Consider the following 16,328-nt stretch of genomic DNA (forward strand, 5'->3'; position numbering starts at 1 on the left):
ACTGGGTCTACTTCGATGCAGAAGCAATACTGAGGAGTGAGGACAGACCAAGAACCGAGGGCTAAGTTGCTTTGTCAACTGGACATGAAATCCCTAACTGGGTCGAATCTTTTTTATCATTCATCCCATCTACGACCCGAATGGAGGGCTAGCATCTAGGGGTGAGAACGGGTTGGATTTGTGCTAGATTATGTCAGATCAGAAATGCAAACAGGCTACTTACATGTAGAATATGCATTTTGGTCGGGTTTTGAATCGGATCAACTACTTATCCGACTTAAAATGTTGATCTGAATCCGACCCCAATCCAAAAATGATCTGATTGAATGGATCTGAATTCACATCCAGATTTTCCTTAATTAAAGAATTCATATTCACGAAAACATGTCAGACTCTGATCGAATGTCCGACTATATATCTGATCCGTTTGCATCCCTGCTGAGTACTGACCAGGGGTGGGCAACGGGCCGAGCGGCCCGATGGGCCAAGCCGACCCAGCCTGCCATGGGCTGGGTTAGTCAAGGTTTTTAGGTCGAGGCCTGTTAGCTACAAGGCTGAAACCCAGCCCTTCATATACGTGTGCCGGTTCTGGGTCGTCCTGCAGGTTACGGCTTGACGGGCATTAGCTATGTTTTAATTTTTAATAATATAAATTTTTTAAAAATAATTAATTGCATGGTAACTTGTTAACTATTATTATTAACCTAATTAGTTGCATTAAGTTTACTTAAAGTAGAAAGGTAATTAGTTGGGTACATGGAAACTTGTTAATTATTCATTATTTACCTAATTAGTTGCACTAATTTTTTTGGTATGGGTCGGATCGAGCTTGACCCGCTTCATATTGACCCATTGAATCAATGGGCCGGGTCATGAGCTGCTCTTTAAATCCAAACCCGTTAAGAACCGAAACCCAAACCCCCATCCATTAGTAAATGGACTGGGCCGGACTGAGCTCTGAACGAACCGGGCCGGGCCGGGCCGGGCCGATGCCTACCCCTACTACTGACATCAAATGCATCATTGATTCACTTCCCTACAAATACTAACTTCGTAGCCCGCATTTGGTTCAGGCTTCACAGTACAGACTCCCTCGATTCTCGTAAAAAGCAAGGGAGAGAGTCAAAGCCTAGTTTGGTGACGGTCAAATGAGGGCCACTCCTTAACCCTCCTTCTGCCCCCGTACGGACGGCGTAAGAGTTCAGAATTTGACACGCCCTCCCGCTTAAACTCATGACCAACTTCCCGCAATACCTTCCTCATTTTTCGGTATGACATTCACATCCCTTGATGACCCCCAAACACCCCGAAGATATCATCATGATCACTGATAACTTGCTTCGGTTCAAATGAATTAAATGGGCGTTTGGCATTTGAATGCCGGGTCAGGGTGTATATTAAATGAATCTGATGATCCGATCCAAGTTATTTTGACTCAATTTAGCCTTGTACTTGTGTTTAATATGGTTGATTGAGTGAGAATTGATCATTTGGTTGACTAAAAGCCAAAACCAGATTATAATAAGTTGCGGATGTGGTTTTGATTCTTTGCTGCCGAATCTGACAAATATTTGAATTGGACCGATATCCGAATCTGCTTACATGTCAATAAGCAGATCCGGTATCAGCTTCTCACCATTCGAATTCAACTATTAATTTGAATCCATTTAGCGAACATCTGATTGGGCTTTTGGGATAAAAAAAAAACAGATGTTGGCTAAATGGATTCAAATTCAGATGGTATTGGCCACGTCCTATCCGAATCAGAACCGTTTACATCTCGATCATGCAACTGACCATCGAAAGACGAGTCAGCCTTAAGACCCGTTTGGACCCGAATGGCAAATTTCATTAAAAAACTGAAAAATATAAAAAACGTCATTTTTGAGTCCAAATCCGTCAATGACGGATCATCCATGACGGACAATACGGAAAGGAGCGAGGCGGAGTTTCGCTACATTACCGAACAGCACGGGAAAAGTGTGGGCCCACTCACATCTTCCTTAATTTTGTCCGGCCGAGATATAAAGTCGGACCGGACGGGAGAGGAGAGGACGAACCCGACGAAGAAAGAGAGGGCGAGAGCGAGTAGCGATCGCCGAACGTATCGGAGACGAACACAGAGAGAGCGGCGAACGTATCGGAGGCGAGAGTGGGGGCGAAATTGCGGAAATGGTGGAAGACTCGGCGCAAAGGAGCCACTAGAACCCGCCAACCAAACGCGTCCCCCACGAATATCCCCTATCCTGGTATGACCCACCGGAGCGGAGGTTCTCTTTGAGGGGTCGGTACTCCCCAGAACGAGCACTTCTCTTCCTCTACCGTTGCGAAGATGAAGGGCAAGAAAGAAGAAGGCAAGAGGGCGGAGAGGAGGAGTCGCTTCCTCGCCTGTTTCGTCCCCGCCGCCAACGACCTCGACCCGCCGGAAAACCTCCCCGCCAGCTCCAACCCCGTCCTCAAGCCCATCGGCTTGTCCAAGGAGGACCCCGTCCCCGTCATCGTCTCCCCGAAGTCCAAGCAGAACGCGTCGTCCCCGCCACCGGACTCTGACGGAAGACGCCGGACGCGGTTCCGCCGGCTGTACGGAATGATCTTCCGCAGAGCGAAGGTGAGAGCTCGCTCGGGATTTGTTGACGACCGACTTCTTGATCTTTGCCGTTCTTGATTTCTGGTCTCCGTTGTTGTCTTTTTTGACAAAGACTCGGATCTTTTTTTTTATGGTTTTGTTTGACAGGGAGCGGCTCGGAGCGGGAAGGTGCAGCAAGACCCGAGCCGGTCGTCGGATAGCGCGGAGAGCGTTTCGGACGACCCGGTTCCGACAACGAACCATCGGGAACGGCCCCGGAAATCGGCTAGTTCGATCTCCCGGACATCCGGTTCCACATCCGTGACTCCGACGTCGTCATCGTCCTCGTGTTCGGCTTTCAGCGTATCGAGGCTCTCGACCGCCTCGTCCCACCGGAAGAACGATTTTCTGGCGGAGTCTCGGTACGAAAGCGTCTTGTTTTCTCCGCGGCTCAAGAACCGGAAAACCCAAACTTGGAAGAGAGAACTCGGGGCGAAAGCGGGGAGGCGGTTCGATCCGATCATCGGTTTGTGCTGTCTTCTAGCGACCGGCCTCTTGACGTTGACCTGGGGGCGGGTCTCTGCCGTCTTGTTCACGTCGATCTGGCTGTACTTCGCCGGCCGGAAAAGGGGCAGCGTCTCACACGATAACGGGGAACGGGCGGAAGGTCCGGCGGAACCGCCCGAGATACATTCGAAGGACTACCGGAAGCGGATCATCATGGAGGGCATCTTGGGGCGGAGCCACCACTACCATCACCACCACCACCGTACAGGTCCATGCCGCGTCGAGTAGAGCAAAACTCTTCTCGGCACGGGATATCCTTCTGGGAACGCGAGCGATATCTGGGTAATTCCCCCAAAACCCTGAAATATTTCCTGATTTTACCTTTTCGTGGAAATGAAAGACGGCTGGTGTTTAATTCTTTTTCTGAAAGTAGCCGTTCCTTGATTTCGTTGAGGACCCAAAAGCATTATATGCACAAAGTTACATTTTTGACCCTCACATTTAAATCTTATTTTCCAGTGTAGTTTTCCCTCTCAGGACTTGAGGTTGTTGTGTATGGAATTGGAATCCTTTTTCATATAAAGTTTCTGATGTCCTGCCATTTCGAACTTTTGTCGCTATGATTTACTAAAAACATAAAAAGAATGAGGTACACACTAGTGTCTTAATAAATCTCTTCATAGATCCACGCCATTTTGCATCTATTACTATGGATTATTTTTTTTCTTTTTTTGATAGTCCAAAGGAAAAAAAAAACTCCATCACCGACCTTTCAATGGTTGCTAAAACCGTTTACACTCAGCAAGGGATGCCACCGGTAGGGTTCGAACTCACTATAAATTATTTTACTTATTGATACTTTTATTTATCTTTTGCAGATGCCACGTGTTATATATAGGCCAGCACGTGCGTTGCCTCGGTTGGAATCTTTTTCTCGTGGGGGTGCAAAGAGAGACAGTGGTGGGAAAAGGCATGTGGTTCTGTTCTTTGGGGGACAAACAATGTAGGGAAGTTGAAAGAGTATGTATACAGAGAGAGGAATTTGTGGTATGGTGGTGGTCAGTGGTCATTGCCAACAACAGTGGGGTTTTCTTTTTGTTTCTTTTATAAAAGTATACTTATCAGCCAGAATGTAAAAGCTTGGGGAAAGGACCAATCACCAAAGTGGCCCTCTGCCCCTTTTGCAGTCACTCTTCACGATGGCCGTCTCTGTGTTTTTCTGTCGCAGTCACTCTTCACGATGGCCGTCTCTGTGTTTTTCTGTCCAATTGGTACTTTATATGACTATCAAATATATCAATACCCAATACCAATGTTTTGATTTTTTGTGAATATTTTGATGGTTCAGTTGAGAAACACAGAAGCATTTATCAAATTCAGGATTCTTCTTGTTTTGTTGGTAAGCGGGGTTCGACTGCCGTAGATTGCTTTCACAAGGATGGTCATTGTTTGCTTTCTGTATATGCTTTTGGTACAGCCCCAAGATAGTTATCAATATCAATAGCAACGTTTCTTCATACTTTAATAATTCAGTGCCCTTATTGTTGGCAAAGGAATGAAAATTGCCATAGCAGCATCGAGAGAGAGAGAGAGAGAGAGAGAGAGAGAGATGAATATGTGTGGAAGCTCATATAGACCGAGGTATGATAGGATCTGGGCCCATGTCAAGCATTTACTGAATGGCCTGATGACCTGATCCATTGCCCCTATACTGTGGAGGGGTCCAACATGATGTTGCCGTGCTTTGCAACAATGGTGATGCAGGAACGGAGCCACACATATCCGAGTTCACATATCTTTTATTGGATCATTTGAGATCAATATTATTTAGTTTTGATGTTTTCTTGTTTTCCGGTCATTATAATAGATATTGGATCTTAGTAACTGATTCATATCGTCTCTTTAGTACATTTAGATGTTGATTTCTTAATAGGTGTTAGCAGATATGATAGTTTAGGTTATCTGAAATTGAGAATTTTTTCATTATAAATATATGGGAGGCTTAAGAGATTTCAGGGTTCACGGTATCAGAAATTGTTGTTTCCAATTTATTCAAGTTATTTCTTGTTTCAGTTAAATTTTCACCAAATCTTTATTATTTTCCATTTTTTTTTTGAATTTTCTGTTTTTTTTTCTAAATAATTCGAAGTAGGTTAGATTTTCTCGTAAACCGGGCCCTCCCGGTTTACATCACAATGACTGGAATATCAGATGCCACAAGGCTGTCTTGGTTCAGCACGGTCTAGTCCCTAGGTTAGATGGAGTGTTTTGCACTTTAAATTGTCATTGTTTTGATTGCGATAACATTAATTGGGCAAGCTTCAGTATGAGTTATTGCTTCAGGCTACCCAACAAATATTCTGACGCTTTTGTTAAAATTTAAAAAAGTTTAAGACACCATCAAATTCATGATATATTAAGATTATTGTTTTCTATTGTTAAAGTGAATATGTGGTAAGATTATCGTGATATATGTGTTTTTATCAATTAACAACTTCTGAGGAAAAACTGTTGACTGATTTTTTTTTTAAATTCTTATTAATTTTATTGATTTTGCATCATTACGATTTTCCCCAGTAACACATTAAAAGAAGGAAAAAATAAATAAAAAAAATTCCCAAGAGAAACATGGCATATATACTAGTTGCAATCTAAGAAATTGTGGAAACTGCTAAAGAGATAAGGCGATCCAATGGATGGCTGGATGGCAAGAGGCAGATATCTTTGCAGTGGGACCTCCTCTGATCGAATCAGGGTACAGTGCAGCATAGCAACAAATATGGACGGTATTTTAAAAAATATCATGAATTAAATTGATAATTCAGTGGCTGTTATGTTGCCGATAAAATCACGATATTTTCAAATGATCGCCTAGTTGGACTATTTTGCATTTTTACACATTAATATCACACTAAACTGTTTTTTTGTAATTTTTATATTATTTATACGTTCACTGTATCCATATGCCAATATTTTCACGATATTAACCCAAGAAAAAACCAATGTTGTCAGCAGTATCGGTAACGACCCTGAATCGTTTGGCAAACGAATTCAGGCGATACCGATTCTCAAGTGAATCATTCCTCGGCTAAATAATAATAATAAAAATATTTTGTGTAAATCAGAATGTGACACGTGTTAAAACAATTAAAATAATACTAAAAAATATTTTTAAGCATTTTTTTACATTTATTAAAAAATAGCCTATTCAGGTTAGTAACGTATCTATTTTCTGCTGATGCAGGCCGATTCAGGCTGATACTGACAACATTGGAAAAAAAGTTTTTGAAAATATCACGATATCTTTCCTCACCGACATTTATCCGAGAATAAGATTAATTTGTGAATATGTTACATGGATACTCCCATGTACTCCGTGTCGTGTCCATTTAGGCATTGTTTTAATACTTTTGAAACTAGACGGCAACAGTTCTCGTGAATCCATTTGGCCATAGCCGTATCACATAGATTTTAACGTTATGACAAATTAAACATAGCGACAAAACTTTAAAATGGCGTTTTTATCGATTGTTTTTTCTCATGGGATTTTTAAAAACACAATTTTTCTTACTTTATTTCGTGAAAATCTAAATAGATTGTTAAACATATTAAAATTTTAAATATAAAGTCATAGACGCTATCTTTTTAGTGAATGACAATGAGAACTTTTATTAGTAATAAATGAAAAGTCAAGAGAGAGAGAGAGAGAGAGAGAGAGAGAGAGAAAGGGTTAATTCAATGAAAATGGCTTACGCTATTTAATGCATCTTAAATGTCTCTAAAAGCAGTGAAACTGCCCACATTAGGTTTGAAAACCTCCAGCTAAAGACGAAAATATCGCCATAAAAACACGGTATATCCATAAAAATGCTAATATCGTGCTATTTGAAATTATTATGGTGAACTGAAAGTTTAAGGCATCTTTAAGAAAAATCATGCTTTTCTGATTTTTTTTTTTGAAAATATCTCTGTATTTGTTACCATGCATATGGGCATGTTTGGATTTGTAGACTTGGGTGGAATCAGAATATAGTCAATTCTTGAAGAAGGTCAACAGGAAAGGCTAATGAAACTGTATTCAAATTCCACTCAATTTCATGACTTTTTTTTTCTTTTCTGAAAGGCAAGCTGGGACGCTTAGGCAGACCCATAGTGACAAACGTTAAAAAACGGCAAAATTTCGTTTTTCAAAAACTTGTGAGAATTTGAAATTTTTTCATAAATCTAGCATTTTTTTGGCAAAATCTTGGCAATAAAAAAATAAATTAAAAAATATAAAAAAATAATTGTTATAAGAAAATATTAATAAAAAAATATTTAAAAATAAAAATACATAGCTGTTTTAAAACATAAATATATATCATGTTTAAATCACGGTATTTATGTTTTTATGTAAATCTCGCAATATTTTGAAAATCTCGCCAGAAATTGCCGTTTTAAACTTTCAGGCAATTTCTCGCGAGAAATTATCACTATGGGCAGACCCCTACCAGATGATATACAACCATACCATTAGGTTGGTTTTGAACCTGCAACTTTCCAACACAAGGTGACGTATACTAGCTGCTCCTACCAGACAAGCGTAGCCCAGGTTGGTCGAGTTTTGAAAATGCAATGCCAGGCATAAGGGTCGTTCGCCTCGAGCTCAGTTTTTGGCATGGTTGCTTTTGACTGGTCACGTCAACACTCTTGACCTGGTTCAAAAATGGGGCTTCCAGCTTGCTAATATCAGTAGTTTGTGCGAGCAAGATAATAAATCAGCAAAATCAAATCTTTAACGGCTACAAGCTTGACTATCCTATGGTCCTACTAATCTAAACGAACTGGGCCTTGTTGGGGTAGGCTATGGCTAGACGTTGGAGTTGCAGATCGAGACAAATCCCTTACTTGGTCCCTTTCGTTCCATCATAAACAATGACTTGTAATTGTCTGAATCCATCTATGAGCACAACTCAATCTATTGTTTTACCCCAATGTTACAGGTTTTTTAGGTCCCACCTGCTCATTGGGGAGTACACTCAGCTTCAACCTTGTTGTAAGGGACGCCACCCGTGTGTTTCGAACTTGGGACGTCCTGTCAACTTGGTGACATTCACAAGGCACCCCTGCCGCATGAGTGGAGCCCTTGTGGGTGCCCAATGTAATACCATGCTTTGTAGATGCTCAATTCCATCGCATTTTTCCAAAAGGTATATTATGCTATTCCCACCCAGCAAGAAAAGAAAAGAAATCCGTTGCGTGGTAACTTGTCTTCGCCACAGTATGACCATTGCCCTGCATTTTTTGCTGAACCTTATTTTGAGCAGTGGATCCGTATCCAGATCTGAACCCAAATTATGTCCCATAAAGCGGAGTTGAATCTGTATCCAAAATTGATATGTTCAAACAGAATCCGATAAAAGATGATTTAAAACATGTTTTTTAATGTAAAAAGTGCAAATATATGAGATTTGATCTGGATCTAAATGTAGATTTTACAGAAATGAGTGATGAGAATCTTTAAAAAAGTCTGATTATGTAAGTTTGAATCTGTTCTGAATTTACGTTTGGATCTTATTTCAAATGCAAATTGTAGAATTAATTATATGTTTGATTAGGACCATGGATCCACCCTACTCCAATCCATTGTACCCTTAATAGTAGGGGTTTTTTGTGTATAGGGTCTGGACTGGATCATGTAGCAACAGGATTTCATTTTGGGTTTGAACTGGCAACATCATGCGTTTAGAAGAATTTCAAATTAAACAGTTCATGCAAACAATGACATAAGGGATTCCAATGATTAGGATTTTATCTGATATCCTATTGAATTCAATTTCATTTAGTTGCATTTGGTAAGCCAAAACCCTATCCCATTATTGCGGATATGGTCATCCATTTGACCAAATCCATTTAGTCAGATTCATAATCCAAAACAGGATCCAATTAATAATTGGCTCTAGATTCAGTATCAAAGTTTTCACCCATATCCAAGAAAAATCTGAATCTAACAGAAGTTTGAAATGCATACATGTAAATGCTGGATTTTAAGCAAGTTAGATCTGGATTTGGTTTTGGTTGATATCCATCTGAATATGTATCCGATTATGCCAGATCTAACTAAGTCTGTCTTGGCAAACCCATTTACATCCCTGCAGGGTATCACATGAGAACTCCTTGATAAGGTACACTACCTTATGATTTGCTTATTGATTATATTTTGTAAACAGCTATTTGAAAAGTCAAAAAAACAGAAAATAAAAATAATAAAAAATAAAAATAATAATCCTACAGAAAATTTGAGAAAAAAATATATTTTTTAAAGAGATATGTCATTTGAATGGATTTTGCCTAAAACTTATTGCATTTATGAGAAGTTCACATGTACTTCATATCACTATTTTTATGAATAGCAATGGTTAGCTACTTTTCTTTATTGTGAAGAGAAAACTTCAAAGTAGAACCCTTTATAAAAATATAAAAGAAAGAAACTTACGGTGAAATAAAAGGATAAATCTTTTTGTGAAGCATAAAAAATAGTAAGTGATGAATCATAAAGGGCATGTTATTTGTCTTACACTTTGACACTTTTTTCTTCCAAGTTTTGTTTTTAATATCCTTAAAAAAGACTAAGTTGATTATATCATTGTATAAAGCAAAATTTACTCATTTTGGCTTTGTCTTAAGACCCTTTTTAAAAGAGGAGCATCAAGAAAAAAGTTCTCTAAAAAACAAACCAAAATTTCAAGTAGTAAGAAAATACCAAATGCAAAAAAAGGCATTGTTAAAAAAAAAAGGATTATTGAAAAAAAAGTGAGAAAGCTGAAAAAGTTTTAATGCTTTCTCTACAATTAAAGATCTCAAGCAAGAGATGTTTAGGATCCCTTACCTACCTACTTTTCTTTAAGCCTCGTATTCAAGAATGTTATATATATCAAACCTTCTTTGTTATCCCTTTTAAGTCTCATGATACCCAAAGTTCAAAAAAAAAGTTTATTTACGTAAAAAAAAAAACTATTTCATCCCTTACCATTGTTATTATCATTTATCTTCATTATTCAAAGTTATATACTCCATGGCTTATTTGTTTTATTCAAAGTATTTGAAAAATTATTGTTCGCTTAGAAATATTTAATATGAATAAGTTTAATACAAACTTTGGAGTGATGAGATTAAAGTGCATCGAAATGAAAAGTCCTTGTCTTTTATGCATTTGGAGCAATCAATGTTCAAAGAATCTTGCTTATTTGAAAGTTTCTAAAGTCTGAATCTTTGTGGGATTAGATTGGTATCCATTAGAGCATGAGCTTATACAAGCACTTTTATGACCGATGATTTTAAATTTAAAGGTCAAACAAAAGATTTATTTTAGCAAAGAAGAGCGAACTTGTTTATTTTATAATGACTTCAATTAGCGTCAGAAATTGAAAAGTGAAGTCACATCAACAATAACAAAGAATCAAACTGTTGTTAAGTAATGCAAGTTGCACATACTCACTTCTGCATTCACTTTTCTCATGTCTGCAACATTTCTATGGCAAATATTCAGTTAGATAAAAAATTTCATTTTCAATATTTATTTCTAAATTTTTTAGTAAGGGTAGTTCCTTTTTCTTTTGAAAAAAAATAGACTTAAGTCATCATTCACATTGTATTTCATAAGTTTCATCATGACATTCAAACATTATGTCATGCACCATTATCATTTATAAATGTCATCTTTGTCTTGCCATTTGTTTGTCATGAAATTATTTAGCATTATGATTTCATTGTCTCATGAGTAACATTCATATTGCACTTAATCATTTAGGTCATTTTATATGATCCACAAAGGTCTACAAGTTGATCCTACATCAAGATTTGTTTTGATAATTATTTTTTTTTGTAATCTTTGTCAATTCAATCCAAATTAAGACTTTCACAATGTATGAATCATTACCATAGCTTTTGCAAGAAGTGTTATTTTGAATCAATCTTTTAAAAATATGTCTATCTTGTTGTGTTTCATTTTGTTTATTTCGTCTTGAGATCGATGATTGGTCGCCGACAATACCTTTCATCTTGAATGACTACTTATTATGTTGAGGAGACTGTCATGTGAAATAAGGTTTTTACTTTGTCTTGAAACCGATGGTTGATCGCCGATAAGACCTTTTCACCTTGAATAACTGAGCATTAAGTCAAGGAGTGAGGAACATCTAAAAATGCATTTTGTCAAGATAATATTTTTTTTGTCAAAGATGACTAAATGATTTTAAGCAAGCTTAGATATAGTATCTTGGGCATTGTTTTATAAAAAAATTGATCTTTCATGAGACAAAAAATTGTCTTAAGAACTTGCTTTATGATCACCTTGATCAAAATGGTTAAATCAGAACATTTTCATCATGTCATATCATATGCATTTTTTTTACCTTACTAACAAGGTTTCTTTTACCTGACATAGTCTTTAAAAATTCAATTGTCTCATTAAGAAAAGCATACTCAATCCTATTTTAGGACCATCCTGTGGATAGATAAACATTAAGTCCTTATGATGTTTAGCAAATTGATGAAATAATCTAAAGCACCTCATGAGCGTGCACTAAAAAAAACAAGATTTACTGGTGCACTCGCTGAGCTAATGAAAGCCTCGCCAGTAAAGTTTTCACTGGAGCAATTAGCTTTCGCCAATGAAAATACTGATTCACTGGCGTGGATACCAATGAAAAGTTTTGACTGTCCAGTATACAGCTTTCACTGGCACAGATCTGCACCAACAAATCAGTGTTTTCACTGGCGCAGATATGCGCCAACGAAAGAGTTGACTGGCCTAAATTTGCATTAGTGATACAGTTTTTACTGGCGTAGATCTACGCCAGTGATACAATTTTCACTAGATCTGATTTACGCCAGTGAAAAGTTTTGACTCAGTGATAGAGTTTTCACTGGCACATGTCTGCGTCGGTGAAAACATTTTCACTGGCTTAATTTTGCACCAGTGAAAATATGTTTTACTAACACAAATAAGCATGTAGAAACAAATTTGTTTCAGCTTATATTTCTATCACAAATATGAAAACTATAGCAGATACAAACAATCAATATCTTGCAACAATTCAGTAAATGGAAGAAAATATTACAATTACACTGAATGAAAAAAAATTAACAATTACAATTACAATTACAATTACAAACAATTACACCAAATGGGAACAAAATTTAACAATTGCAATTACAAACAATCACATTGAATGGGAAAAAAACATATGCGTGCTTCAACATCACAGGCTCTTGCTGCCTCCTAAATAGTGTTGAATGTCCAAAACCAGACCTTGACACCCTTTCTGGGGTCTCTGATCTCAGCATCCCATTTCCTCAATAGTGTTGATTGTATGTGAGGAAGCTTGTCTATAAGTTGAACCTGGTTCATGTAATTGAAAGAGATAATTAAGAAATCAAAAAGCTGAAAATCCATGATAAGAAAGGCAAGGACAATGAAATAACATTAAATATCACAATGCTCACATGATTATAAAGAACAAAATAAGTTGTCTACTCTTGGCATGATTGCAGAACTTTCACCAAAAAAGTCTGAATAAATATTTCCACAAAATATTTTATGCACTGGTTCAAGATATGTTCAAGTTTGTAAGTACACTGGATCATCATTTAGTTGCCAAGGATAAATTCACTTGTATGTGAAAAATCTTCTATGACTAAATTTAGATGCAGTCAGGCTTGCTACAATGAAAGAATATCACTATATTCTAATCAGGCTCACATGGTAAAGCAGAATGTATTGGAATTACAATCAATGTGAACCAAGCGTTAAACAGCAAAACCATGGAAAATTTTGAGAGTGACCTTCCACCCAATTGGCACATAGCCCGCCTTCTCCCATCAACACACATGCACACACAAGTGGAAAAAAATCAAATAATTGAAGACATTGTGTTGCTTGCAATGCATGCCTCAGAATAGAATATGTTACAGCCATTCTAATCAACCATGACTAAACACAGGTACCTACTTGGACCACAGTAGCGAAGTCAGCTACCTGTGAAGGAAATCTTCTGAGCTGCTGCAGTTCCATAGATTAGAGAGGAACGACTGTAACTAGCTTCCCATCCTGACTATAGTATGCTTTCATTTTTTATGGAGCATACTTTCACTACCGGGAGCATAATTGTATAACACACCCTCATTGTTACCAGGATTCTGTTCCACTGGCATCTAGTTGATACCAGTGCTTAATGGTAATTTTGCAAGACTCCTTAGGCTCAACCATGAAAGACGAAGACTGCATTTTTCAAATGTTTGAGCTCAAATTAAAGGAATAGATGAGGAAATACAAATCAATATCAAGGTAAACATGACTTACCAAAAAACATTACCTTGTTATTCTTTGCAATCTACGTATAAGGGACATAAAAATAACAATAAAAATGGTTAAAACTGAATTTTTTCCCTCAATTGGCGTGAAACCCATCAAAACAGAAGAATAGGTAATTCTACACTTGTCCTTCCCAAGAGTTTTCATACATCAACAACTCTGGCAGTTTGTTTTCTCTCTAGGACATTAGGTTACATAATGGCAATAAAGAGTATCTGGTTTTACATTGTCATAAAGCAAAAGTGAATGTGTCTGGGTTCTTTGCATTGATATAAACAAATGCAAACCTTGATAACAAGAAAAGAAACAGACCGGCAGATCCTCTCAAGGAATGATCCCCATCACCCTGACAGTACATTTTCTGATCATCAGTGTATTTTAGCTAGGGTAAGGAACAACGCAAAATGAACACACATAAGCAACTCTAGTCTGCCCCTACAAGTCAGATTTGAATGAGAAAGAGAATTTGGTCTATTTCTTCGGGGTGTGTATGCATTTGAGTGTGGGCGTTGCACTCATTCATGTGTGATGTTTAAAATCCACATTAATCGACATAATATGTCAATCCAACCAAAGTTCAATAACATAAAATTGCCTACAACATGCCTTCTAAAACTTGTGAATCACATCTGATCAGGTAACAGAAGGGGAAATCATTGTTATAACATACAGAAAGGTTGAATAGGTTGATTGAAAACAACTTTATACATGTCATCACGTCCATAAGTTACAACTCAAGTGTCATCAATAAGTTCATCCTGACAGGTTAAAAATCAATATAGGTCCATGTCTATCTTTTTTTTTTAAGGAAAAGGTGCACAATTGAAATGAATGGCCATTACCTTGGTCCTTATCCATCTCACATGGTAAGGTGGGAATATCAGCTTTGGCATTTTGACAAAAATGTTGTGAGGTCGACCTTTTACGCGTAAAGAGCTTTTTGTATTTCCAACTGCAATTAATATTCAAGAAAAAGCAAAAAGATGCAATTAATATAGCAACATGATCACATCAAAAGCTCACATAATACATACTTGTGGCCATACTAAGGATTAATCGTCGTCTTTTTTTTCGGTAAGAAAGAAATAATTAATCTCCAGGTCATTGCATATACTATTTTAATTTCTGATACTTGAGAAAAGTAATGTAATTCATACATCTGAAAAGAAACATAGAGGGCATTTCTTCTTTGGCCACGTTAATAAGAAAAGAAAGTTTTGCCTATGAGAGTTTTTGACATGAGAAGTTCTCTAAAAGAAAGTTTTTCACTTGTTTGTGTAGCATGAGAAAAACATAGTGAAAAAATGTGAAAAACGAGAGAGAAGAGGGAGAGGGTGGTGGTGATGGTGGTGGGTGGTGAGTGGTGGTGATGGTGAGATGGTGGGTGGTGGATGGTGGTGGGGAGTGTAAAAATAAATTTTCTCTTGGTAGGAAACATTTCTCCACCACTCCCATGAAAGAATGTTTTTTATCAAAAAGTATACTTTTTTGAAAAACTCTCTCAGCGAAAAAGTCTCTCTTGTTTGCAAGGGTTGGAAAATGTGTAAGGATTTTTCCATTTTGCATCACTTTTCCTACACCTTTTTCTCTTCCAAACGTGTCCTTAGTATATATCAGAGAACCCAAGAGTTCATCATGTTCGTAGACATGTTAATTCACAAGTCTGCGGTTCAATATTATGAAGATTCCAAGAAAGAAAAATCCCTTTCTAGCTCTTGTTATGGATAAAGGAATCCAGAGTTACAGTTACAGCATATAGGTGCCTAATGCTTGGTAAACTACCAACATGATGAGAATGCAATAAAACCCAACCTGTGGTGCTCTACATATAGTGAAAAGCACAAAGGAAAGCAATAGGAATGACAAGACCTCTGGGAAAGACTGCTAGAATCCATAGGGATATGCTGAAAACTATTCCAAAGATGATAGCTGTTTTCTCTTCATATATAGTGAAGTTAGGAACAGAAGGTGCATTCACAGGATCACCATGTTAAGGAAGCATCAGAAATGTCACTAATTTCAAACACACACACAACATGGTTTCTTCAATCTACTGATATGGTTTAACCCATTATGCAGCATAACCTGCAAAAAAAAAGTAAAAATAATTGCAGTTATTCTAATTAGAATTACAAACCACAACAAATTTACCAATTTTCACTAAAATTCTGAATCAGTGTCATCATCCAATTCTTTTGGTGAATCCATAAGCAAACTTAATGATGGAGGAGTTGCAGTTTTCATAGTGAATGTGATAGAGAGGTGGAGAAAAAATGCTAGAAAACTTATTTCTTAAATAGACAAACATTCTCATAAAATTATTTTTCTATTTTTCATAAAATTAAAGCAACTAATTAAGTAAATACTAGTATTTTAATTATTTTTTTAGTTTCTACAGAATTAATTTCACTAATTAATTAAGTAAATAGCAATAGTTGCCAAATTACTATGCAACTACCTAATTTCTTTAATTTTCATATTACTAAAAAGATTAATTAAATTTTGGTGCCTCTATATAAGAATAAGGGTGATATACAAGATTGCACAAACTATCGTGGTGTAAAACTCATGAGTCATACTATGAAACTTTGGGAGAGGGTGATTGAGTCTAGGTTGAGGAAGGTTGTCATGATATCGGAGAATCAATTTGGTTTTATGCCTGGAAGATCAACTATGGAAGCTATACATCTTTTTAGACAACTTATTGAGAGAAATAGAGAGAGGAACAAAGATTTGCATATGTTTTTTATTGATTTGGAGAAGGCATACGATAGAGTACCTAGGGACGTTCTCTGGTAGACAATGATGAAGAAAGGTGTTTCTCTCAAGTACATTAGTATAATTAAAGATATGTATGAAGGAGTAGTAACCAATGTTCGTACTTGTGGAGGGGTGACAACC

General features: G+C 37.2%; 1 protein-coding gene across 2 annotated transcripts; it reads left to right on the forward strand.

Moving 5' to 3' along the window:
- Positions 1-2,062: 2,062 nt before the first annotated feature.
- On the forward strand, positions 2,063-4,352 carry LOC149834695 (uncharacterized). 2 transcript variants are annotated; one of them, XR_016432558.1, is made up of 3 exons: positions 2,063-2,608; positions 2,735-3,415; positions 3,952-4,352. XR_016432558.1 is itself a non-coding variant. In XM_090010254.1 (2 exons), the coding sequence occupies exons 1-2, from the start codon at positions 2,333-2,335 to the stop codon at positions 3,359-3,361; spliced, it is 903 nt and encodes a 300-aa protein (XP_089866380.1). In that variant the 5' UTR covers positions 2,063-2,332; the 3' UTR covers positions 3,362-3,507. The 2 variants fall into 2 exon arrangements, 1 of the variants encoding a protein (XP_089866380.1); XM_090010254.1 differs by lacking the exon at positions 3,952-4,352 and having other exon boundaries at positions 2,735-3,507.
- Positions 4,353-16,328: the final 11,976 nt, after the last annotated feature.

Source organism: Nuphar pumila, chromosome 6 (assembly GCF_984573655.1).
Source record: "Nuphar pumila chromosome 6, dmNupPumi1.hap1.1, whole genome shotgun sequence".
NCBI classification, from domain to species: Eukaryota; Viridiplantae; Streptophyta; class Magnoliopsida; order Nymphaeales; family Nymphaeaceae; genus Nuphar; species Nuphar pumila.

Bases quoted from the DNA above. Each gene is read 5' to 3' on its own strand.
- LOC149834695 (XM_090010254.1), top strand. From the start codon at position 2,333: ATGAAGGGCAAGAAAGAAGAAGGCAAGAGGGCGGAGAGGAGGAGTCGC. The intron at 2,609-2,734 runs GTGAGAGCTCGC...TTTGTTTGACAG, and splicing joins TGATCTTCCGCAGAGCGAAG to GGAGCGGCTCGGAGCGGGAA.